Raw genomic sequence first — 26,578 nt, 5'->3', positions numbered from 1 at the left:
GTCTTGCACTGAAGACTTCATTCCTTTGGTGTACAAAATCAAGGCAAAGACCCTTTTATTTCCATAGCACCTAACACTTGCTGCTGATCACAGAGAATGTGGTATAAGCCTTGGGGAGGGAGCCGCGGAGGGAGGGATAGTAGCTCAAACTCAATTCTATAAAGCTCCATCCTGGAAATTAGTATAGGGTAGTAATTGGGGGATATAGAGTTAGGAGCAGGGATACTGATCAAAGTTGTTGTGGGATTTTAGAACCTAAATAGGAGTATGTATAGGCAGTATGCACCATTACAGCATAAATATGCTTCAGAACTGGTCTCTGCTAATGCTATACCAACTGTTAAATATTTCTACTACTACCCTTGGGACAACAAGGTGACACAGGTTCTAATATATTACCTAGAATGCTGTAAGTGCTTGCTGTTGAAGGTTCCTAAGAAACCAAGGACCTGCCAGATACTAGAAATCCTGCCCCAACTGTCTGTGCTTAAAGCTCCGACCTATAACCTGGTCGGGTTTGTGCTGAAAACATCTCATCCTGGTGCCACAGGCAAGTCCAGTTTCAAAGCAGCCCATGTTCAGCCAAATACTGGAGATCTTGGTGTTTATCGAAAGAGAACTACAGATCTAGTAAAAAAAAAAACAAACTCAATACCGTAAGAAATCAGCAGAAGGAAAATATCTTTAAATAAAGTACTCAATTTCTGGTTAGGATGGCAGACTGAACAAAAGTATTTAACTTCCACCCCACCTTGAAAGCCCACTAAAATGTAAAGGCTGTAAGTTTGGGGTTTTTCTAGGAGGCAGTGGCTTTCTGTTATTATTTTTGTTTTCAACTGAAACTGAAAAAAGAGAAAGACTGCAGCAACAAAATTTGGAAATTGAAGAGCAAAAGGTCACATGTTAATTGATTTGAACAACAACAAAAAATACTAAACACAAAAAAATCTTGCTTTATAGAGACCCCGGAACCAGCATCATTTACTAATATGACCCCTAACTCTCAATAACTGCAAGATGTGGGTCAGGAAGCAGTACTCTAACAGGAAGCTGAGCTGAAAGTCGGCTTGGTAGACAACACCGTGAAATGGTAGGCTAAGCCTCTGCCTACAAGCCCTGGCATCCAATATTGGCACCAGTTCATGTCCTGGCTACTCCACTTCCAATCCAGCTCTCTGCTTATGGCCTGGGAAGGCACTGGAAGTTGGCTCAAGTCCTTGAGGACCTGTATCTACAGGGGAGACCAGGAAGAAGTTTCTGGCTTATGGGTTTGAACTGGCTCAGCTCAGCTCCAGCCATCACAGCCATTTGGGGAGTGAAACAGCAGGAAGACCTCTCTTTCTGTCTCTCCTTCTCACTTTAACTCTGCCTTTCAAATAAAAACAATAATAAATCTGAGGGAAAAAATAGAAATATCTATTCACCCAGCAGCTGCCAGCCCTTGCCCTGTACCTGAAGTTTGTTTCCTTGGAAAATGCTAAACAGGATCTGTCAAAATTGGGGGAACTGAGGCAGGTGGGCTCCCTTCCTGAAAGTTAGGGGTTAAGCAAAAATCTACATATCAGATAGTAACCAGACTTTCACACCTAGCTTACAGCTTTCAAATATGAATTTTTATGTGAATTTCAATTAAAATGAAATAAAAAGTGATTTCTGATATCATATAGATTCCATGTATGCTATGTATATATTTTTCAAAAACTTAAGACTCCTGTATGGATGGGTTTAAAAGCTTTTGTAGGGCCCGGCATGATAGCGTAATGGTTAAGGCCCTTGCCTTGAATTGGCGGGATCCCATATGGGTGCTGGTTCTAATCCCGGCAGCTCCACTTCCCGTCCAGCTCCTTGCTTATGGCCTGGGAAGGTAGTCGAGGACGGCCCAAGACTTGGGACCTAGCACCTGCATGGGAGACCCGGAAAGAAGTTCCTGGTTCCCGGCTTCGGATTGGTGCAGCACTGGCTGTTGAGGCCACTTGGGGAGTGAATCATCAGACAGAAGATCTTCCTCTCTGTCTCTCCACCTCTTTGTACATCTGCCTTTACAATAAAATAAATATTTTTTAAAGTTTTTGTAGTGATAAAATTTATTTTAATTCCATTTTCCACAAACTTTTTGAACCATCCTTGCATTTGACCATCATAAAACAATTTGGGGTTTAAAACTTGGTTTTCAGGGGCCCTGCATGATAGCGTAGTGGTTAAAGTCCTCGTCTTGCACGCACCAGGATTCCATATGGGTGCCGGTTCTAATCCCGGCAGTCCTGCTTCCCATCCAGCTCCCTGCCTGTGGCCTAGGAAAGCAGTCAAAGACTGCCTAGGACTTTGGGACCCTGCACCGTGTGGGAGACCCGGAAGGGCTCCTGGCTCCTGGCTTTGAATTGGCTCAGCTCCAGCCGTTGCGGTCACTTGGGGAGTGAACCATCCAACGGAAGATCTTCCTCTCTGTTTCTCCTTCTCTCTGTATATCCGCCTTTCCAATAAAAAATAAAATAAATCTTATAAAAAAAAAAACTTGGTTTTCAGAACCTGAAGCACAGGGTAGGGAGGCATCATGAGAAAACAACATGAAGGAGGAAAATTTAAAATGTTTATAGAAATTTATCATTGACTTGTTCTGCTGGTTTGAAAAATGCCTATTTGAAAAGCAGCTAGGTTCAAGACTACCTGTCTGCTGGCATGACTGAAGCCCAGCCCAGGGTGCTACCATCTCTCCACCAGGATCCCAGGCCAAAGTCCCCAGGGATATCTCTCTGCCCGAGACACCTGTGTGCCCCAACCCAAGACATCTGGCAGAAGTCTCTCCAGCAACCACCCTGACTCTCTAAAAATCCGCTGTAAATGAACAGTCCTTGTCGAACTCAAGGCTTGAGCTCTTTCAGAGGCTCCCCCTGCCATCCTACAGAGCATCTTTTTGCTTGCTGGCCTTAAGAGGGACTCTGACCCGAGTCCTCCTTGAATTCCTTTTGTAGACCTGTTGCCACTTGCCTTAGGGTGTGTACTTGGCTTATGTGACAATCTTGACTGCCTAAACTTGGCTGTCTGTGCGGGCCCTGGTCAGTTCTTGCTTTGAGGTTCCAAGAACCTGTTCCCGCACCCAACAGACCTACTCTTCTAATGCTGTTGCAATTAAAAACAAACAAACAACAACAAAAACAATGGCTACTCTCAGGTTTACTGTACCTGGCTTTCTTCTGTAAAACAAATGGAAGTTATGGCAAACATCTTCAAAACGAGGCAATAAAATGTCCAAATCGTTACCTCTTCTGTTGAGGTTTTTTTATTATTCAGGAAACTTATCCACAACGATTGACAGATTAGTCAAGCTAATTTTGGTGTCCAACGAATATCCTGGGGAGACTCCCTTGGTGGGCACTGAGCGTCTGACAAATTTTCCCAATGATCTGGATCTCCAGCAGCTCCGTAAAGACCGCAGAACTTGACTACAAACAAACACAAGCCCAGGCAAATCCTGATGACACAGTGATGTAAAGGGAGTTTGTTCCCCAGTTTCCAGTCTCTGCTACCCTAGTCTGTCACTCCTCAAGCAATGTCCCCTCGGTTCACATCTGTCTATCCTAAACCTCATGTAAGAGCTCATTCCCCAAACCTTTCCCAACTTCCTGTCCCCACATGAAACTTGTTCTATCTACCTCATTCCCTGAGGATCCAGCCATTTCCATCGTACAAAAGTGAATCATCAGTATATCAAGTAATGCACATGTGCTAACAATCTGTTCCTCTTCTGGATAATACAGTTTCTACTTTGCCACAGATTATCTCAAAGGCGTTATTTCAATCCAAGGAGGAATTCAGGGGAAGAGAATTAACTCTTCAGGTAAACCTATTATTTTTCAGGCACTATGCTAAGTACTTTACCCAAGTTATTTTGCTTTATCTTCACTTTTTAATCCTGTGTCAGGTTGGTATTATCCATCTGCTTTTTACAGGTGAGAAAACTGGAGGTTTGGAAAAGGTCACAAGGTCAGGAATTATTCTGTTTAAGATGGAACCTTGCCCTGCTTCTCAGACTCCACTCCACTGCCACAGTATCAGAGGAAAGCCGTATCAAACACCTGGCCACTTGGGAACTCGACAGGCCCATGTGGCTCTCCCAGCTAAAGAGAAACTCCTCACCAGTCTCCCCATTCGAGGATTTCTGTCAGTGCCTTCTGTCAAATCCACAACAGAAAGGCCTTTTGACATGGTAATTGTAGAGAAAATAGAAAGTCTGCACAGAACTTCAACACTCGGGAAATGCCCTGGCAAGATCAGGAGTGTAATCATTAGACAGACTGTTTTGTGAGAAGACCAGGTTTGTAGCAGGCAGTTCAGCCACATCAAGGTCAAAGTCAATATTTTAACCTCAAAAATGCTAATTGACACAAAATAAACAAAAGTGTCCATGCTTACTGCCTGTTGTTGGCGTGGGCATACTACCACATGGAGAAAGGAAAGGGTGCCCTTCCCGACTCAGATCCCTAGAAGGGGTTCCTTAGGGCAGCAGCCGTCACTGCTGGTCATCCGTGTGTACATCAATGGCTGCCATGAGCAATTCAACCCATTGTGCTGAACAAATGAATGGGAGGCGTCACCTATTTTCTCCAGGATTCCTCAAACCTCTTAACTCTACCTAGGCCCTATTTAGTATTCATTTTCTAGTGGTCTGTCCAAGTATCTAAATTCTTTGCCCTGATCTTCTGTTCATCTAGCCCTCCCTTCAGAAACAAGATTAAAACAAAAACATTTTTACTGAGTTTACAAGGTCTCTAACTGAGAAAACGAAACAGGATATTCTTAGAAATAGGAGTTGAAATTAAGAGACAAAACATATGGCAACAGCACAGTGCATTCAACTCTTATCAAGTGCAGAAATATACAAGCTGAAGCAGAAGCTGTGTTTATTACATTTATTTTAATGTCAGCTTGATGTCAAGTTATCACATAGCCTGAATTTGTGTGTATGCTTTAACTCTTTTCCTGGAGAATCTTTTAGCAGAGCACTTAAATGTAATCTACCTCCCTGTTTCCTACCTCTCATTATATATCAGGGAGGAAATCTCTTGTGCGTTGTGTGCTGGCAGGATGCTCCAAAATATGCTCTAAACCATTAAGTGGGAAAATAAATTTGGGAGCTACAACCTAGGCTTCATGGTCTTTCACAAAAAGACATACATTTAAAGAAAATTTAAAAATCACATGTGCGATAGGGTTACTATGGTAACAAGCTACACTGTCTGTATTTTATTCTTCAATTGTGGCTGGTTGGTGTCTATGAGCTACAACAACCAAATATTGTCAGCATGCACTTTCTCCTGATCACACAGAGGTCTCTGAATAAGTTGTACTTACAGCTCAAGGAGTTCTCATTTTTTAAACCAATCTTCTTCTGTCTTTCCTAGAAATTAAAATCAAAATACAGAAAAACTGATTAATATTTAGCAGTGGGTTTAAGCTTGCGCTATCTTTTTAGTCATAGAGGATACTCCTAAAACAACAAAAGAAATTCTACAATCACAACACTGGCAGGGAAGTACATGTGAATCTGAACATTTAAAATAGTGCTGTTTGTGTGTCTAATTACGAACGCATGTGTACATGTGACTGTGTGTGCATGCATATGGGAATACGGTCTCTGTGGCTTTATGTTGATGTCTTATTATCTCGATATCTCTGAGAAGTATGTTAGGAAATATATCCTTTGATTTTACTGGGAACACCAACAACTCTACTTTCCTCATAAGCTTATGCGAACAGTTAAGAAATACCTGCTGTCCTGAAGGATCAAAAATGTGATTCACTTTCTTTTTTTCGTTTTATTATTTTGAAACTTCTGGCTTTGCCTCTGGGTTCATTTAAGTCACTATCAAGCAACATGAACAGCACCACAGGCACTCCCAGGATGCTGGCTCTCTAGGGTGTCCAGCCATCATCTTTTCAGATATCCCAAGCCAGTCTTTGAGCTACTCAGAAAATGAATAGCCCTTTGAACAGTCATATCTTTCCACCATGACCCACAGATCACACCTATAATGAAGTATTTCAAAAGCCAAGTAAATGTGACTCTAATTTGTAGCTATTATTCAGGATAAGACTGCAGGCTAGCCAAGAGAAAATATGAAATGAAAGCAAGGATTGTTCTAAAATTGTTACTTTAATCACTCATAGTGAGCCCTTATTACACTTGCATATACTGCAAGAAAGCTAGATAATTAAATGAAACTTTCTTTTTGGGACTAATTGGAGAAAAAAGTGCATATGTTATTTACTCACCCATGTAGATTTCTTTTAAATTTAACATAAGGAATTCAATACCTTCCTGATAAGTTTGATGGGATAGATTTTCTCCAACTTTTCTTTTGAAGAAATGGGTGTAGTGGCACAGCCGGTTAAGCTACCACCTGCAATAAAGCAGCGTCTATGTGCTGCTTCCAATCCAGCTTCCTGCTACCGGAAGAGCAGTGGAGGATGGTTCAGGTGCTCGAGCCTCTATCACCCAAGTGGGGAATCAGGAGGGTGTTCCTGGCTCATGGCTTTAGCTTAGCCCAGCGCCAGCCTGAGTGATTTTGGCCATCTGTGGGAGCGAACAGCAGATGAATGGTCTCTTTCTCTGGCTGTCTCTCTCACTCTGCCTTTCAAATAAACAAAAATAAATCTTCCAAAAATACTAAAGGCCTTCTTTGACAACCATTAGAAATGTACCTCTATTGATGTCTTCCATTGCAAATAAATCATCTTGAGCGTCTTGCGGTCAAGGGGAATAACATAATCTTCAGGCAACAAGGATTCTGTGAAAAATAGGGGGACAAATCTCATCTTTAATGTCACATAAACAATTACCCCAAACTTACTAATATACAAACACGGTATGCTGACCACTGTGATATTAATAGTCTGGACTTAAAGATATTTCAGAGGTTAAAAAAGCAAAAAAAAAAAAAAAAAAGAACATTTCAGAGGTGGCTAAACTAGGAATTTGTGATCTCTATAAGTAAGGTTGTCTAGATGGAATGAAAACTTTATTACATGTAGTGCAATTTGTTATCATGTAAGTATAGACTTATATAATATCTCAACACATACTAATCCAAATATTAATATACTCACACAGCTATTCCAAACCACAATAAACACTTTTCCTATACTCACATTTTCTCCACATCAAGAGTAGTTTGGTCTTTCAAGCTTTTAAATGCTCCTATTACACAATTGTTCTGTGTACTTGAATTCAATTGAAATCACTGCCTAACTTAACTTGGTTTGTCCAATCTAGCCAAACTGGTTCACAGCCCCGACTTACAGCTTTCTCCTTTACTATTTTAAGAACATGCTATTACCAAATGTGAAAATGCTTTCCTTCAGCTTTATTTCAAACCGCATTCTTTCCTGTATAAACAGTTTATAATTCACTTCCAGATTGAAAGCACCCCCTCAACCCTATATTCAACAATTCCTTTAGCGCCGCTAACCTCATAAAAATTCGTAAGATTGTTATATTTGCTACTTGCACTAATTTTGCTTTGTGTTTGTCTTGTCTCTTCATTTAGAATTAAACCATTTGATGGATTACATGTATTTCCTTTTAAAAGAATGCTGACGTTTAATTAACAGATGCTTGGTCGTTGTTAATTACTATGATACCGTGAAGGAGGAAGTGAGAAAGAGAAGTTTAAAATGATTTCACAGCAGTGCCTTCAAGTTTCCTGATACCAATCTAAAGCAGTGATTGCCACTCTTCCTCCAGGAAGCTAATTACACCTATGGACTTCATGAAAAGGAGTACAAAATTACACAATACATTTTACTTGCAATTTTAGGATATGGGTCTTTTAAGATCCTCAACCTAAAATGTCTTCATTTGTCAACTGCCTTTGCCACCATCACCAAAAATGAAGTCTAAAATGCCCCAAGGCAAATGTAACATACTCTTTTAAAACTGGTGTTTCTTTGGTGCACCTAAGAGAAAAGGTACAATGACAAGGGAGATTTGACTATTCATAATATTTGCAAATATAAGCATAACATCAGAACCCTGACCTGGGACTTAGCCAGTCTTGGTTCTGAGTGGCTAACAGTGTGCCTGTCTTGAACTTCAGAAGTTTTGGGAAAAGTGAAAAATTCCAAAGGAAAAGTTTTGCCACAAAACAAGGTCCAGGGAGCCTGAAGAAACCTTACAGTTTATTGGTCTTTCTCTTAATTTCCAAAGTACTCTTTTTTTTTTAAAGTACCCTTCTCTAAAAACTAACTTCAGCTATTTAATCATCCGCTCTTTGCCAGCTTCTCCCCGTGTGGCGAATCTGGTGTCTGGGCACTGTAATTGTCAGTGAGGAAGGAAAGGACCATATGCTGAAGAGAGAAAAGGTAGAAAAAGCAGAATGATTTGGCAACACCATCACCCACAAGCAGCCCGTCTCTACACAATCACTGTTTACCTGCCTCATCCTTCATTCTGTCCAATCTATTTAGATTGAGAGTCCAAGTATTCTATATATTTAAGAACATCAAAAAAGGTATTGGAAGGGTGTGGGGAAGGAAGAGTTGGATGGAAGATGGTTAATGGGTATAGGGTGCAGCTAGATATGGGATTAACTACTAGTGTTCTATAGCACAGTGAGATAACTATGGTGACAACAACTAATTGAATATTTCAAAATGTGAATGGAGAGGATTGGTGTAAGGAGTGACTCAAACAGTGACCCGCTATCCTGGATGCAGTGCCACCCTGAATGACTTAAATGCCTACTGACCCAGTACTGTTTAAATCCTCTAGCTCCCAGTCCCCTTGAATAACTGGTTACCCAGCACTACCGTAAACCTCCTAGATCTCAACCCCCTTAAAGCGCACTTGCCTAATCAAGCTTAGTGACCTTCAGGCTCCAACTGAGTGCCCCACCAACGCCCAGAGGCATTTACCCCTGTCCACTAACAGCTGCATCTGCCAATCCCTGTCCTGGGACTCCCCATACCCACCTGGAGGCTATGAAGATGCTTTTTCCCTTTGTTTTCTCTCTTCCTCCTGTGTGCTCTCTGCTGTTCTTGAACTCTGCTCTGCTCTGTGTCTCTCTCTCCATGTGCTTTGTCTCTGCTCTGCTCCCACTTTCTCCCTACCCGTTACCTCCCTCATGGAAATAAAGGCCTCAGCTGTTGTGTCTGACATCTTGGGTTTGGGAAAAAGCTAACAACTTGAGTGTTCCCAACTCAAAGCATTGGTAAATATCTAAGGTGATACACATGCCAATTATCCTGAACTAATTTGACATTTTATACATGCACATAGACATGTACAGTTAATGTGTCAATTCAAAATAAAAATAAATTTTTAGAGATTTATTTATTTATTTGAAAGGCGGAGTTACAGAGAGAAAGGAGAGACAGAAGGAGAAGTCTTCCATTTGCTGCCTCACTGCCCCAAATGACTGTAACAACTAGAGCTGCACTTGGCTGCAGCCAGAAGCCCAGAGCTGCTTCCAAGTGGGCACAGGGGCTCAAGAGCTTGGGCCACCTTTTGTTGCTTTCCAAGGTGATTATAGCTGGGTAGCAAGGGGAGTAGCCCAATATAAACTGGCACCCAATGATATGCCAGGACAGTAGGAAGTGGCTTTCCCCACACCACCATAGTGCTAGTCCCCAAAATACACTTTAAAACAAAGAAAGAGAAGTATTGATAGCAATGGGCAGCTGCTTTAACATGAGGTCTTAGGACCATCATTGTGACATGGCAGGTAGCCATGACCTGCAATGCCAGCATTCCATATGGGCACCAGTTTGTATCCTGAATGATCCACTTCTGAGCCATTCATTATTAATGTGCCTGGGAAAACAGCAGAAAATGGCCCAAGTTCTTGGCTGCTTTCTACCCACGGGGGTGGCTCAGATGGAGTCCTAGTTTTGGCCCAACCCAGCCTTGGCATTTGGAGCCTTTTGGGAGGTAAACCAGCCGATGGAAGATAGAGTGTCCTTCTCTTTCTGTCTCTCTGTAACTATGTTTTTCAAGTAAATAAATAAATCTTTGAAATAAAAAAAAATATTAAGAACCACTAACTATGAGTCCTTATTCCCTCTGGTGAAAAGCATCATAATTTAAAAAAAAAACAAACACAAAATCCTAAAAACAAATAGAATAAAAAGACCTCAGAAATTGACTTGCATATAATAATGGAACTGTTATTTTCATAAAAAATGGAAAACAGTTTACCCATTGGAATTCCAGGAGGTCCAAAAAGCTTTACCAGTTGAATGGCAAACCCTTGCGATAATGGTAGCCCAAGCGGAGGAAAGCCAGTATGTGTGACATCTTGAATCTCCTCACTCGGCAGGCACTGTAAAGACTTAGATGCTTCCCGGGTCTTCAACTTTTCATCAAATCTTCCATTTAAAAAGTGAAGTTCAGAAGTGACCCGCAGAGAGTGCAAGGCGTCAGGCTGGTCGCTTAGAATTCCTGAAGAAACAAACCCTACATCGTTTAGTTTACCACTTGCTCTTGTCTGGGATTTGAAAGTCAAAAATGGCCTCTTGTTTGTAAAAGAGATCTTCCAATAGCTAAACATATAATGTAGCACAAGGGAAGGAACAGAGTTTTCATAAAAATACACACAGTGCCTTAGTCTGTTAAATGACAGGCAATGGGAATAAAATTGTCCACCAATATTTATTGGGGAATCTTTGATAGCATCAAGATGAAACCATGAGGGTTGATGATCACAGGTTATAATTTTTTGTTTATCTTCTTCTTGGCTATTTATTTCTGAAATTCTATCTTCTGTTCCTTCCAACAGAATTTTAAATCCATGGTTATTAGTTACTAAGCCACATTCCTCTCTTTCTTTTGCACTGACACACTTCTGTTCCTGTAAGCAAAAGCTTGATGCCAAATTGAAAATCCTTTTCGGTCTCTTTTTCGTGTTCATTGTTGATTCTAAGCCACTCTCTGGGACATCCAGGTCAGGTGGGCTACTTGGTAGGATACTAGTTTCTGTTTCTGTAAATGAAGCTGCAGTTTCAGCCGGAGGTGACACATCTTCAGCTCCTATGGGCAGGGTGTCCCCCGGCACCGTTTCTGGGCTGCTTTCTGGTTCTGGCACTCCTTCAAAAGTGGAAATCAGTCTAACCAGCTGCCGCCTGCTGTCAGGACAGGCTTGTTTACGGGATCGATTTCTCTTTGATCTCTGCTCACATACAAACTTATGAGGTCCTTCAGGCCAGACACCAAGATACGGCTGTCTGTCAGAGCCTTGCTGTAATTCTTCACCGGTGAGGCTAGTTGTGAAGAAAGCCCAGTTGTTCTCAGTGGTATGCACTCCCCGTTCCTCTATACAAGCTTCATCTAAAGCTCTAGATCCATGCTGACGACACAGAATCGGTTCATTCGAGAGACTTTTATCTGCCATCTCTCTCTTCTGCATAAATGAGCTTGGGATTTCAGCAAATGGGTCTGGCATCTCTGACGTCAGTGTAAGCCTTTGCCCAGTTTGCTTTTCTACCTTCATGTCAGAGCAGACATTCTTTGTTTCACAGGAAATATCCTGCATCCCTATTGGACAAGTAACAGAACTTTCATTTGACCCTGATGAGAAAGTTAGAAGTAAGTCATCACCTTCCTTAGCTGGGCAATAGGGTGGTGTGTTGTCCAGCTTGGTTTCACACTTTGGAAAGCCGTCGCCAGGATCTGTGCATTTCCAACTTTTTTCCTTACAGCCACTCACAGAATCTTGTACTTCATTGCCTGGATTGCTAGTCGAGGGACATGCTGATTCTCCTGTAATCTCTGCAAAGTCTTCCTCTTCACTTTGAGATGGGTCCCCATTTGCCGGCACAACATAACTTAAAGTTTCAGATGATTTTTCAGGCATGATTTTACGGGGACTACTCTGCTGTTTCTTTCTTTTTCTATTTCTCTTCTGTTTGGTTTTATAAAGAAGGTATCCAGCTTTATTCAAGACTCTTTCTCTGCAATAAAAAAAGAATTGTGAAAATGTATAACTATTTGTACAATATTAGCAAACTATGGAATTATATTCTTAATTTGCAGATTCATACAGAAGTTCCATGTGCATATGTTTGTATTACATTTAGTTGTTCTTCAAATTATAAACAATGGGTCCCAGCACGGTGGCCTAGGAGCTAAAAGTCCTCGCCCTGAACACGCCGGGATCACATATGGGCGCCAGTTCTAATCCCGGCAGCTCCACTTCCCATCCAGCTCCCTGCTGGTGGCCTGGGAAAGCAGTCGAGGACGGCCCAAAGCCTTGGGACCCTGCACCCACGTGGGAGACCTGGAAGAGGCTCCTGGCTCCTGGATTTGGATTGGCTTAGCACAGGCTGTTGCAGTCACTTGGGGAGTGAATCATCAGACAGAAGATCTTCCCCTCTGTCTCTCCTCCTCTCTGTATATCTGACTTTGTAATAAAAATAAATAAATGTTTAAAAAAATTATAAACAAAGGTTAATAATCAAAGCAGAGTCCAACATTTGGGTGATAGGCTTCCATTTGTCTAGCTTGCAGTGGGTTACATTGGGGTCTCTAAGGCATTATCAGATGGCATCCCCCAGCCCCAGATGTAGTTTCACAGCAAGAAGGAAACCTCCCCTTCGCCCCTGTTGCAGACACAAGAGGAAAAAAAAAGAACTGAAACATTGATCTTATGCACCCTCCTCCACACCTTGACTCTTCCCCACCCTAAACAGAGGTCCACTGAGAATGCTTGCCTCAGAACAATGTAGTCCATATTAAAAATTTTAAATTTAAAAGAGAAAGTAAATAGGACTTAAAAAAATAAACAGGAGTGTGGTCTTATTGACAAGTATTCTGGTACTAGTCTAGGGATTAGAACCAGCGCCTAACAGCTAAAGTCCTCGCCTTGAACACACTGGGATCCCATATGGGTGGTTCTAACCCCGGCTGTCCCACTCCCCATCCAGCTCTCTGCTTGTGGCCTGGGAAAGCAGTAGAGGACAGCCCAACACCTTGGGACCCTGCACCCGCGTGGGAGACCTGGAGGAAGTTTCTGGCTCCTGGCTTCAGATCGGCACAACACCGCCCATTGAGGTCACTTGGGGCATGAATCATCAGATGGAAGATTTTCCTCTCTGTTTCTCCTCCTATCTATATATCTGACTTTGTGATAAAAATTAAAACTAAATCGTAAAAAAAGACAAACAGCATGAGAAGTTGTATGGTTCTATTTAAAAACTCTGTATAACATCTTTTCAACTTCTCTGTAAACCAAAAACCATACTAGCAAATAATGTCTCATAAAATACGAGAAGATGCTTAGTCAGTTACAGGGAAAGGCGTAATACTAAGATGACTTCTGCTTTTGGTCCTTATTTATTTGGTCTCAAGTCTCAGTAGTTAAAAAGAAAAAAAGAAAAATCCTCTAGTTTTGCTGTGCTGGTTTTCTTTGTTCATCTGTAAAGCCACTTGTAAGCATAAAAAGCTTCCACTCTTTTTATTTCCTCACATCCAGAGGAAATCTAACTAGCTGAGCCTTCTGCATCCCCTGCAGGAGGCATGGCCATCAGGAATGGTGCTGTCAAGAACAAAGGTTCCCAAATAGACATGAAAGACAGGAGTAGTCGAGATGCCTGAATTCTCGCTCAGCGATGGCCTGAGCCAAGTCTCAGCGGAGTCATGCCTGGGAGAGGAGGATGATGGAGTCTTCCTGTGAACACAGTCAGCCTGGGCCCTCAGACACTCCTCAGTGCTAGAGCTGCCTTTCAGAGAGTCACACATTTACTGACAGCATGGGCAGGGACTGTCCAAGACAAGGCGGTCGTTAAAAAGCAGCATCTAAGCACATAAAAAAAGGGCCGATCTGAATTGATATGAGCTATAATTGTAGAATACACACTGGATTTCAGAATATAAATCTATGAAAGACGGTAAGCAGGAAACATCCATTTTTGAAATTTAAAACTTAATGCATATGATTTTTAGTAGTTTAGAGATAACTGGTAAATGGAAAAAGAAATTTGAAGAAAAACACTCAGAAAATAATAATAAAATGATGAAAATACGAAATCAGAAAGAAAAGATCTATCACACATATAATTAGAACTCACAGAAAGTGAGTGCAAGAGAAAAACACAGGGCAGAATCAATGTCTGACAAGGGTTAAGACTGAGAAATTTCAAACTTTCAAAATCTGATGCATGTTAACCCACAAATTCAAAAAAAATCTAGCAAGTAGGATAAATGTCTAGAAACATGATAGTGGAATCTTAATTAAAGACAAAGGAAAGAACTTAAAATTAGCCAGAAACTGACATTCACAGGAATAATGATGCGGCTGACAGGTGATTTCTCATTAGTAAACTGAGCCACAAGGCAGATTAATAATAACTACTACAGTCAAAAAAAAAAAAAAAGCAAAAACAAAAACCAAAACCCAGAGGTTTGACCTGGAGAACCACAGTAAACTGAAGAGTGAACTTCTGGCAGAAGGGAAGCAGTATGAACTATAATCCAGATCCAAGTCCACTCAGCATTAACTTTAGGGGTTTGCCCTCGCTTCTTAGGGCGTTGGCTGGCATCATTCCCAAGTATCCTTACAACAATAAAGATATCTACACAAGCATACGTGTACTATCTAGCCTTAAATTCTGGAGAATCCTTATTACTTTGTAGCTTTTATCTCACCTGAGTTGCTGCCTTACTAGGTAACTTTTGAAAAAATCTTCATTCACACCTGAAAATGAAGGTAATAGATTCACAACTTTCAAAATGCTTTCATGAACAGCAGTTTGTCTGATATCCACAATGTGCATGAATTCACTTACAGAACAAAGGAACTCCTACAAGGCAATCCACAACATCACTCAGCTAACAGAACTCCAGTAAAGTTTTATGACCTAAACACTACACTTTTTTAAGGTTATGTTCTGTCTTTAGGATTCTTCTAAATATAGTTATGAAATAACACTCACTTGTTAACTAAACTTTTTTAAGCTTAACTGAAATATATAAAGGGGTAAAGATACAAGGGCTTGTTCTAACTGAACAGAGCGCACATGAGAGGCTCTGCTTGCTCATGCTCCAGCTCTCTGCCCGGTCGGTGCACTGAGTGAGGCCGTCTTTCGGCTCTTGCCTGCTCCGTATCACGCTCCCTCTTCTCCAAACTGATTGCCAATATTTATTTACAGATATCCAAGGCGTCAGATCCTCTGTGAACTACCTGAACTATACAGATCTGTGTGTGTAGTTCTTACAGGGAGATGTCACCGGATTGAGAGTGGCAACGATCAGGAAACACCATTGTTTCTGGATCAGAAATATACACATCTCCTGTCTCTAACTCCTCATGTGATATGTTTCCCTGTTTTCTTTTTATTTTGGATTTTATAGTTTTAAAAACATAATGATACTTCCTCCCTCTTTCCTTCCTCCTTCCTTCTTGCCCTCCCTTCTTTCTTACATTTTTTAAAAATTTTCTTTCTTGACTACTAGCTTTCATGTTTTTCTCTTACACGTATCTCGCCCTATGAAGTCCAGGCTGTGGCATCCTACATCTCAATGTAGATGAGGAGCTTAGCATGTTATATGAATCTGGCCCATATTGTCTTTGTTTCACGATAAATTTCATAGCAGAAAATAAGTGTACGTTCATGTATGCAATATGTATGAAAGAATTTCAGCCTTAAGCTGTGTTGCCTGTATAATTCAAGACACAAGATAAACAGGGGCCTTCAACTCTTTCTGTGGTTGACCATGAATGAAATGACTCCACGGTCTAAACATTCTTGTGTATCTGCAATATGCATTAAAATGCCAACAAAAGACATACATAAATTAAGCAATACCTTGCAGTATCCCAGCCGATGTATGCTTTATCATATGTGGTCAACATGTGTTATTTAATAAGCCAATTACAATTTATGATGGGTTTAGTTTTTACATCAGATTGTCATTACATTTACGTAACAAAGTGCATTTATCTTAGCTAAATGCACACAATTGTTATAGTACTACTTTAATAGTGAGACTATTAAAATTAAATTAATTCATTATAATATTTCATATAGCTTTTCTGCCATGAGGTACAATATAAAATGACTGCATCTGTGCTGATTCCTTGAAATTATTAAAATGATTTAATTTTACATTTTCATGTTATTTCATCTGTCATTAACAGAATTTTATGTTGTTTGGGTTGCAAAATTCAAATTTCTCTTTAATCTCCTATAACAATATTGTTGCTTATGTCAAATTTCAGTACTTGGCTCTATCTTCTGCTAGCCTGGATTTCAAGTTAACACTCAGACATATATGCTTGAGTGCACTTCGCACTCACTTTTTCAACTTGTGTGTTTTCATCATTTTCTCTTATATGAAAATCTCCATCTCTAAAGTACACTAGTCATTATGTTAGTTTCATTGGTTCACTTACACTGAAGCATTAATACTTATTAGCAAAAACAAGCCTAGGGCCTGGCACTGGTGGCTAAAGTCCTCTTCCATACGGGCGCTTTTTGTGTCCCTGCTGCTCCACTGCCTGTGGCCTGGGTAAGCAGGCGAGGACGGCCCAAAGCCTTGGGACCCTGCACCTGCGTGTGGGAGATCCAGAAGGGGCTCCTGGCTTTGGATTGGCTGAGCTCTGGCCATTGCTTTCTCTCTCCTTCTCTTTGTAAATTTGACTTTCCAACGAAAAATATAAATCTTAAAAACAATCAAAGTTCAGAAACTCTTGTATTATAGTTCAAAAGTTGTTATTTTATACCAGTATTTTCACTGATGTGAAAATCTGTGGGGGAAAATGAAGATAGGCAAATCAGGGTGATGAAAAATAAGTTCACATGCTATGAGTAAGGAGAAAGAAGTGCCATCTTGCTTTTGAAGGGAAAAAAATCAGGTGGCATACCCAGAAAGTGTCTCAGCTTATTTTAACCAATCTTTGCTAAAATCTTCTTCACTAAAGCTATGAAAGTCAGCGTCAGGGTATTTCTTGCAGACAACCACTCTATAAGACTACTTAGTATTTATTTTTGTAGAAAATCTTTCAATATTATATTTTCTCAGATTCTCATGACTTCAACAGGATTGCTTCAAATATACGGAAAAAAAAGTATTTATTCCCTTTGACAGGATCACACTGCTATGTACATGGAAACTACAATCAACAAGGTAAATTGATTGAATATTCTAGCACATTAACTCTGATTCTCTCAATTACATGCTTCATTCTCTATTACAAATCCAGCGTAATTGTCAAGATCTGGCAAATTATCTTCTGGATTTTTTTAAAAAAATATTTGTGGTTCATTTTCACTGCTAAGAAACCACACAAAACACCAACAATACTGCTTCACAGATGCCTGCTGCTAAGAAAAATGTTCAGCTAAACACATTTAATTCTGTCATGTGGTTATGCAATGGCCATCATGTAAGTTAGGTTTAGGTTTTGCCAAAGACTCTCTTTAATCACCATTTTAAAGAATCAGGATAAGTTGTGCTCATTTTGTTGTGCTAAAGTTGTTCAGATTTTAAAAGGTCATCTATGCAAACCAAACATCATGACTGTAGAATGAACTTTGATATCATCAGCAATTGGGTAAGAAGAGGCACTTCAGACCCAAGAGATAGAACTTAGAAAAAGCACCACCCTGCCCCTTGTCCCTGAAAAATCCCAGATCTTGGACTTTTCTGTCTGGATTCTGTTTGTTATCTCTAATTCTGACCTAGTATAAATCTCTCCTCAGCCTCGGAGTACAATTACGTGTACAAATATCATCTCAGGTAAGACTCATCCTGGTCCCATTGTTTCAAACTGCAGCCACTTTGTACCTGTCCCCTCCGGGTACACACATTTCAACCCTGGGACAGGCACACCTTATTCTCTTCCTGCACAATTTATCCCCTTAATGCCTATCACAGTCTAACATTCTACATGACTTACTTCTTCCATGTAAAAAACTGCTGTTTTGCTCCTGGAAGCCTCGCCCACATTCCCAGCCCAGGGACCTACGACAGCACCTCTGAACACAGACGCCATCATCCAAGGAATGATTTTACTAGGCCAGCAGTGGAAGCTACTGCTTTTATCTGTATTTAATTGGTAACATACACATAATAATATAAGTGTAATTTTTGGTTTTGTAATTCTAGAGTAAATCCTCATTTCTCTCCTTGCTTAAAGTAGAAAAATGCTTTCTCTAGTAGCCTCATCATGGATATTAACAACATTTTTTGCAAGTATTCTTTTTTAAAAGATTTATTTATTTTTATTGCAAAGTCAGATATACAGACAGGAGGAGAGACAGAGAGGAAGATCTTCCATCTGATGATTCACTCCCCAAGTGACTGCAACAGCCTGTGCTAAGCCGATTCGAAGCCAGGAGCTCTTCTGGGTCTCCCCCGCGGGTGCAGTGTCCCAAGGCTTTGGGTGATCCTCAACTACTGTCCCAGGGCACAAGCAGGGAGCTGGATGGGAAGCGGGGCCACCAGGATTAGAACCAGCACCCATATGGGATCTTGGCCCGTTCAAGGTGAAGACTTTAGCTACTAGGCCACCATGCCGGGCCTGCAATTATTCTCTTTTAATCTTCACAACAATCCTGTGAGGTAGGAATTGCCAACAATTCCACTTTACAAATAGAAGATATTGAAGGGGCTGTCACCTGCAACATGGGCCTGGCTGCTTCCCTTCTAATTTAGCTCCCTACTAATGTACCTTGGAAAGCAGCAGATGGTCCAAGTGCTTTGGCCCCTGCACCCATGTGTGAGAAAGGAAAGAAACTCCTGGCCTTGGTCTGGCCCAGTCCAGGCCGTTGTGACCATTTGGGTAGTGAATTAGCAGATGGAAGTGCTCTCTCTCTCCCTTCCTCTTTTTCACTCCTCTTCTCAAATAAATAAACCTTTCATTTACTTACATTGAGAGCCCTGTTTGATAGCCTAAGGGCTAAATTCTCACCTTGCATCTGCTGGGATCCCATATGTGTGCCAGTTCTGATCCTGGCTGCTTCACTTAGCATCCAGCTCCCTGCTTGTGGCTTGGGAAAGCAGTAGAGGATGGCACAAAACCTTGGGACCCCGCATCTACATGGGAGACGCAGAAGAAGCACCTGGCTCCTGAACTTGGATCAGCTCAGCTCTGGTTATGCAGTCATTTGGGTAGTGAACCAGTGAATGGAAAATCTTTGTCTTTCCTCTTTGTAAATCTGACTTTCTAATAAAAAAAAAAAGCTTAAAAAATACATTGAGAATAATATCTCCAAACATCTAGTAGGTGCATATTTCTGACATGTAAAGTTCGATTCCTAAACACTATGCAATTCATCTTCCCCATACAATGATAGATCACATGGTCACAGTCAACGTTACTATTATTACTTATCTTGCTCCTGTGATCCCAAGCAGAGACCAAATGCAAAAAGATGAAACAATTTCTGTAAATGTAGAATAAGTTTCAGTACTTTGAAGTTATAAACAATATCTTCTGATGGATGAGTCATACCAAACAAATTTCAGGATACAAAGTAGTCAATGATCAACAGGAAAAAAAATTAGAAAAAAAAAAAGCTTCCGAGTTCACACAATAACAGTAAAAATTACTACCAGAAAGTGTTGTTCACTCCTCAGAATTCTTCCTAATTGGATAGATATTTACTATGGAAGTTGCATATATAGCAAGTAATATTTCAAACGAAAACTGCTTTCACACATCGCCACAAAGGGTATGATCACCTGAAACACAATGAATTAAATACTAAATATTTTTTATGATGCCCTTGGGGGGAAAAGAAGTTGTGTTACAGCTAGTCTAATGTTACTTCTTCTCCTACATGTGAAATAAATGGAACATCTGTGCATATGTCCACATCATCATATCTCATATCAAATCCACTGCTTTAGGATTTAGTACTTTGAGGCATGGTAATCTAAATATTCCAAGATACAAAGACAAATTAAAAAAAAATCATTTTCCCAACATGTCAGGCATGCTTAGCTCCAATGTTTTCTTATTTGAAGGCAATATGACTAAAAATGAAATTGATGCAAATATTGTGCATTAAAATATTAATATTATATTATTGCAAACTTAATTATCAGTAAACGCCTTAGTAACAAGCATTAAGAAAGCTTGATTTACTACAGTTTTTCAAGTTCTCAACATGCTTCACACATTCAAAATGTCTCACCTATTGCATAAGCAATTACATTTCTAAACTTTATAAAACACAACATTAAGAAATCCTCAGAAAATAAAATATTTTTCAGATTGGATGTCCTCAAAAGCATAATTTAAAACTTTCCAAAATCCCACGTTTGCTTGTAAACCTGAAACTCGTGCAAACAGAAACCAACAGAAAGTAACAAAATGTATGTAAACTTAATGGCCCTTATTTTTCAATATTAAAAAGAAAATCTGTGAACAACTTGAGCCATTTGATACACAACAGTACTTCTATTCACTGAAAAAAAAATAGGTGATACTCCTAGATCTTTCAAACAAAATGTATGCCAATTTCTGCCCTCCATCTCGCCACAATAAATTGTTTACCACTATACTAGGTTATGGATACACCTTAAACAATGTCATAAGTACAGGAGCTACTTCCTGGTTCTATTTATAACAGCCCATTATGTTGAGTTTTTTGAGTTCTTAAATTAGCATTTTACAGTGTTTTGGTATCCCTAAATGCTTTCAGGCTGTCAAACTTAAGTTTTTATTTTTCTCTCTGAAACTGCTCCGACTTTTACTACAATTACTACATCAAAAAATTCTTGTGGGTAGAAAAGTTGCTAACCCAACTGGAATTATGTACAAAAACATAATTGAGAAAAAAGGATCTGGGAAAAGTATAGATTTTGGCCAGCAGAGTGTGTGATGTCTATTTGAAGAAATCAGAAACTTTTTTGCAACTTTGGAGATTTTGGCCATGAAAACTTCTGAAGTGACTACCAATAGAGTGAGTGGTTCCTCTTTTGGGGTTCAGCATGAAAGATTCCAGCACCACGTCTGAAAACAATCCTCAAAGTGCAAGTGTGTGCAGATACTCATATTCTCATATACACAGAGAGAGCTTCAAAAAGCTCATGAAGCCTTTTATTTCCATTTTTCTGCGAAATTTTTGAAGCACTTGTCTCTTGCCCCACAGATACAAAGCAGCCTGAAGGAAGAACAACAAACTTACGTAAAACTTCAGTTAAACAGATGAGCTTGTAGGTGAGACTCATAGACGTAAAGTAGTTTTGTTTTTGTTCTAGTTCCTGCATTTCTCATGATTGCGCTTGAATTATTTGCATGCATAATTTGCATCCAGATTTATACTGTATCCAAAAACAGAGTCCGGTTGGAACAGCAAATATCCTGTCCACATTGTGCACTTGGGATGCTGTCCGCCCTACATCAGCCACATGATTATTTTTTGTTATTAGAAATGCTGACAGAACAACTCCCACTTGAGAAAGCTACTCAGCATACTAACTGCAGCTTCTTTTTCTTTCCTGCTTTTGTTATCCTCAGAGTACACCTGTAGATTTTTTTTCTTGCTTTCTTGCCTCTATTCACTTTTTGACTCATGTCTATTTCCTATTAAGAAGACTTCAACACACATTGCCACTGATGTTACAATCCAGAAACCATAACCTTTGTGTTGGTTGGGCTGCATTCCTGGACCTTACCAGAAACTTAGTTTCTCTTAAGTTCCAAAGATACTCTCCAAAAATGTTCAGTTGCTGCTGGGTTCAAATCGATAGGCATAATGCTTGAGACAATGTCATTTTTCTGTAAGCCTCACCATTTTTTTTCCAAAAGAGATGGCTCACATCCAAGCTTTGATTTGATTCAGTTTCACTTCTCTGTCCATGTGTCATTGTGTTGCACACGTAGAATTAAGTATTGGCTTCAAGGTATAAAATAATGAAAATAATCTATGAAAAGCACAGCCTTTCTTAGCTTTTTACCAACAGCCTCATGACTAGTGGTGAAGAATTCAGGATTCTGGGGGTATTGCTGAACTGGCTGCACCCCTTAGCCCTTCAAGACTTATATTATAGCAGTTGCTTGTCAAGTTACTAAAATGTTGACTGTGGGTACAAATAATCAGAAAAGCCTACTATCGACCATACTTCCTGCTATTTTAAATATATAAATTTCTAGAGAAATCAGGCTTCATGTAATCGCCTTGCAATCATCATCATGAATGTCTCTGGGTAGAACTAAGCAACTGACAAGGACTCAGACTTACTGATGAACTATTAAAACACTAAAAGCTAATGATACTTACCATAATACTTAGTGGGAAGATTTTTGGCATACGAAAGAAGTTACTGAAAGGCAAAGGGCCTGAGTGCAGGTCCCTGTCCTACTGGCTGTAGATAACAGGTTTTTTCACCTCTTTGAACTTTATTTTCTTTACTTATAATATAGGAAATGTGAACAAATCCATCTTAGTCCTAACATACATCTTTTCAGAGCATGTGAAATACTGCCAAAGAGAAACTCACCTACAAGCTCAGTGTCTTTTCAATGGAATCCAGGGTATCCATAAGTAGCATCACATTAACAGTCACAGTATTCATAGGAGTAAACAAAAAAAGTATATGATTATGCAAAATGAGTGATGAACTGGAACAGTAACTTGTAAAAGGTCACAAAACTGTTGTATAATTCTAATTCCTTGTGACCACTGGCTTGTATTCATTACGCTATCTTTGTTGCTGTTATGTTGACCCTAGAAGTGATGTTTTAACTTTTCTTCTGCACCAAATCTGAGTACATTAGTCAGCCAGCTCTTTTACGTACTCAAACTTAACATGCTCATCTTTTTACTGCTCTAATTCTTCACAACATTCTCATTCCTTCAGTAATTAGCTGTGATGCTTTCTCATGATTCCTAGCACACACTTCAGAGCTCAAGAAACAGCATTTGATTTCCTATCTGAACTCTCTTAATCCTCTATATTAATAATTTTTAACATGTAAAGACTCTGTAACTTCCATCTTGACATTCATCAGTATCAGCATGAAGCTTGTACTTTTAAACAGAATACACTCAAGTATGAAGTAACTAAAAAAGACACCAGAAAGTCTTTGAACTATTTATTACAACAGTTTGGGATGTTGCTCCCTCTGTGACTGTACTTTCACTCCCTTGTAGGACCCCAAAGCTCTTGGTCCTTGAAATCAACTAATTAAATTGGTTTCTCAAGCTCGCTAAGAGCAGTGGCTTAAGCTGTTCTGCATCTTTCCACTCCTGATCTCCCAGCATAGAACATCTGACTTAAAACCTATCACTTAACCATTCCACTTCCTTCCATCAACTCTGAACACATTTTCGGACTTCTAACTAAAACAAGCAGGTGCATATACTGGCAATTCAACATGTATAAATCAGAGATCACACTTATTTCCTGTACTCAGAAAGAAACACTGTTACAAATTCAAAACTTCAATTGCTTCCACTCGATAACATAGGTTAGGATGGTGCTATTCACCCGAGTAGCAAGCACATTTGTCTCACACAAGCTGCCATGGATGCTCAAGAATCCATGTCTCAGAATTCAGAAGGCTGTATTCAGCCAGTATGTTTTTGTAGCATTATAATTTGTTTAAAAATTGAAATTCTCATTATTTGGGGACTAGTGCCCTGAGCCCTCTCCTAAGCCTTCAGCTGTTTCTCCAGGATCCTCACTGACCCATGAAGTCTGAGAATGGTATAGCACAGGGTCCATAGGTTGTTTCTTTAGCACGTAACCAGCCTTTGACTGGCTAGTACCCATTCCCCTCAACCTCTCTCCCTGTACCTTCTTCCCTGTCCTCTCCCAACCCCATCATAACTTCTGAGCCCTACCTCTTACTCCCTTTCGGATTAGCCTATGCCTTTCCTGCTTTCCCTACCCAGACCAGGAAAATGCCAAGTGAGCCTTGACAATACATTCAGAACTAGCCAACCCAGTCTCTACTGCTTCAGGTCACCTGTGCCAGAGCTTACTGGTACCAAACAAGAGACATGAGATCAGTGGCCACACCCCTGGCCCCCTGAGGCTGTTACTAGTCACCATTATTCTGCAAAGTCACCTTCACATGGCTATCTGTGGGGATTTCAGCCTCCCTGGGATTGCGAGACAGCCAGGAAGAATCCAAATGTGCTAGTGGATGAACTAGCGCACCGTACCAACCATTACATAAACTGAACACCACCTCTGAAGAAGGGCATATGCTACCAAGTTACCTGACTTTTCAGTTCCCTTCTGACCTAAGAGCCGACTTGGTCCTGTGAAGGAGTGGGTCAGTTTATCAATATGCCATCAGACTCAAAATTGTGACTGCATATTCGAGGTCTGTGTTGTAACTCTTCACTGCAAGCTCAATTTCAGAACACTGGAGACTGTCAGCTACCCAGGACATGAGCTCTGATCCAATGGCACCTTATTACTATTTTCATCAAGTACTGAGGGTAGGGGTGAGAATTCTAGACAAAATAAAGTGGACTTTGCTTCTTGCAAACAAATAAGGCCTTTTTAACAGATTTTTAAGAGGGCTGACCTAGTAACCTGACATCGCTGTCAAATGGATACATATACTTTTTCAGAGGAAGGTTCAGATCTTCCAAAAATAATGAGAGAAAAATGAATTCAGGAGAACTCTCCATTTTCCTGTGATAAATGCTAGTACTTTAATATAGGAGAAATTTAAAAACAAACACAAAAGCAATTCTGCCAGGACAGCTTCATATACTCATTGGCGAGAAAGAGCTAATCACTGAGGCGTGCTGCCTCAGTGGCTAAATTATCACCTTGCAGGTACCAGGATTCCAATGGGCACCGGTTCGTGTCCTTGCTGCTCCAATTCTCATCCAGCCATCTGCTTGTAGCCTAGGGAAGCAATGGAGGATGGCCCAAAGCCTTGAAACCCTGCACCCATGTGTGAGACCTGGAACAACCTCCTGGCTCCTGGCTCCTGACTGGCTCAGCTCCAGCCATTGCAGCCACTTGGGGAGTGAACCAGCAAAGAATCTTTGTCTCTCCTTCTCTCTGTAAATCTGTCTTCCCAATAAAAATAAATAAATCTTTTAAATAAAAGAGCTAAGCATTCTGCTCACCTTTGTTTAGTCAATACAGAAAAACTCTTACGTTTCAAAGGTTTTTGTTTCCTCTTATCTATAAATAAGATGACTTCATAAAGTTTTAGGAAGTACGTGTTGTGGCATTGCAAGCTAAGCCTCTGCATGGGATGCCCACATCACATGTGCGTACCAGTTTAGAGTCCTAGCTGCTCCACTCTGATTCAGCTCCCTGCTAATGTGCTGAGAAAGTGGTGCTTGGGTCCTTTGCAACCCTAAAGGAGAGCCAAAACAAGTTTCAGGTCCAGTCACTGTGGCCATTTGGGGAATGAACCAGCAGGTGGAAGATTCTCCCTCTCCTCCTCTATGTAACTCTTTAAATTAAGTAAAAAGACAAATCTTTAAGATTTCACGAAAAGTTAAAAATATGAACTTCATCTCTCAATATAAGTTCCACCAGTTCAAAATACTTTTTTGAAGATACCATTTAGTCTATCCCTAAAAAATCAAGGGTCCTGGAAATTTAATTATGTCTATCGTTAAACTAAAATAACTAACTGAAGAAAAGTAGGTACCCGTTAGAGATTTTTTATTTAAAGACTGACATCAAAAAGAGGAATAAGGGCCCAGTGCAATAGCATAGTGGCTAAAGTCCTCACCTTGAACGTGCCAGGATCACATATGGGAGCTGGTTCTAATCCCAGCAGCTCCACTTCCCATCCAGCTCCCTGCTTGTGGCCTGGGAGAGCAGTTGAGGACAGTCGAAAGCCTTGACCCTGCACGCACATGGGAGACACGGAAGAAGCTCCTGGCTCCTGGCTTCGGATTGGCTCAGCTCCAGCAATTGCAGCTGCATGAGGAGTGAACCATCGGATGGAAGACCTTCCTCTCTGTCTCTCCTCTCTGTATGTCTGCCTTTCCAATAAAAATAAATCTTAAAAAAAGGAGAGAGAAATTAAATCAGAACTGTGAAGTGGATGCTTCACGCTTTCCCACTAAATTGCCCTGATTTGCCATGGCAAAGACAGACACCCAAAAGCTTTCTTAGGTACTTCTGTTACAGTGTTACTCAAGTTCCTCAAAACATTCTCTTCACAGAGCTATTGTTCATTGGCCCTCCAGACACTCAACAGGAAAAATGCCTTGCGTATTCTAGAAAACTGTACCAATGAACTTTGCTCTTGACCAGCCTGGCTTTTGCTTTGACTGAACAATTTTCCCCTCCGGATTGTATGGGTAAAGCTATGACCTAGCATAATTCTTTAAAGAAATCCTTTGAGATTGTTTTCACTGCTGTTAAAAATTCCCATTTCAAGTTTCTTCTGGTCTACTACTAATCTGGATACATTAGTTTTGGTATTAAACAAGAAGTTTGTACTCTTTTTCAAGATTGTGTCAATTGAACCAACTAAAATGTCTTCGGTGTTGGCTATTGCTTCTGTTGTTAATCATTAGTTCTTTTCAGTTAAGGACCAAGCAAGAGATTATCTTCAAACTGATGCATATGGTCTGTTCCTGAAAAATTCATTTTAAAGTCTCATCTCTTCTTAAAATTAGTTATCCATTTGACAAATGCTAA

At 40.2% G+C, this 26,578-nt stretch overlaps 1 protein-coding gene across 6 annotated transcripts in view; it reads right to left on the bottom strand.

Moving 5' to 3' along the window:
- Positions 1-1,222: 1,222 nt before the first annotated feature.
- Positions 1,223-26,578, bottom strand: part of N4BP2L2 (NEDD4 binding protein 2 like 2) — a 70,773-nt gene continuing 45,417 nt past the window's right edge. For 4 of the 6 annotated variants that reach the window (XM_058670883.1, XM_058670882.1, XM_058670885.1 and 1 more), the window contains 4 exons: positions 10,193-11,943; positions 6,700-6,785; positions 5,350-5,395; positions 3,242-3,440 (listed from right to left, as the gene is read on the bottom strand). In XM_058670883.1, coding sequence (XP_058526866.1) covers positions 3,319-3,440; positions 5,350-5,395; positions 6,700-6,785; positions 10,193-11,943 — 2,005 coding nt within the window. In that variant the 3' untranslated portion in view covers positions 3,242-3,318. Of the gene's footprint in view, positions 1,529-3,241; positions 3,441-5,349; positions 5,396-6,699; positions 6,786-10,192; positions 11,944-26,578 lie in introns of those variants that run through there. The other 2 variants (XR_009246423.1, XR_009246424.1) reach the window with 2 other exon arrangements.

The sequence above is a fragment of the Ochotona princeps genome, chromosome 12, assembly GCF_030435755.1.
Source record: "Ochotona princeps isolate mOchPri1 chromosome 12, mOchPri1.hap1, whole genome shotgun sequence".
In the NCBI taxonomy this organism is placed as follows: domain Eukaryota; kingdom Metazoa; phylum Chordata; class Mammalia; order Lagomorpha; family Ochotonidae; genus Ochotona; species Ochotona princeps.
The sequence above is the reverse complement of the archived record's forward strand: the minus strand, read 5'-3'. Positions and strand labels throughout refer to the sequence as shown.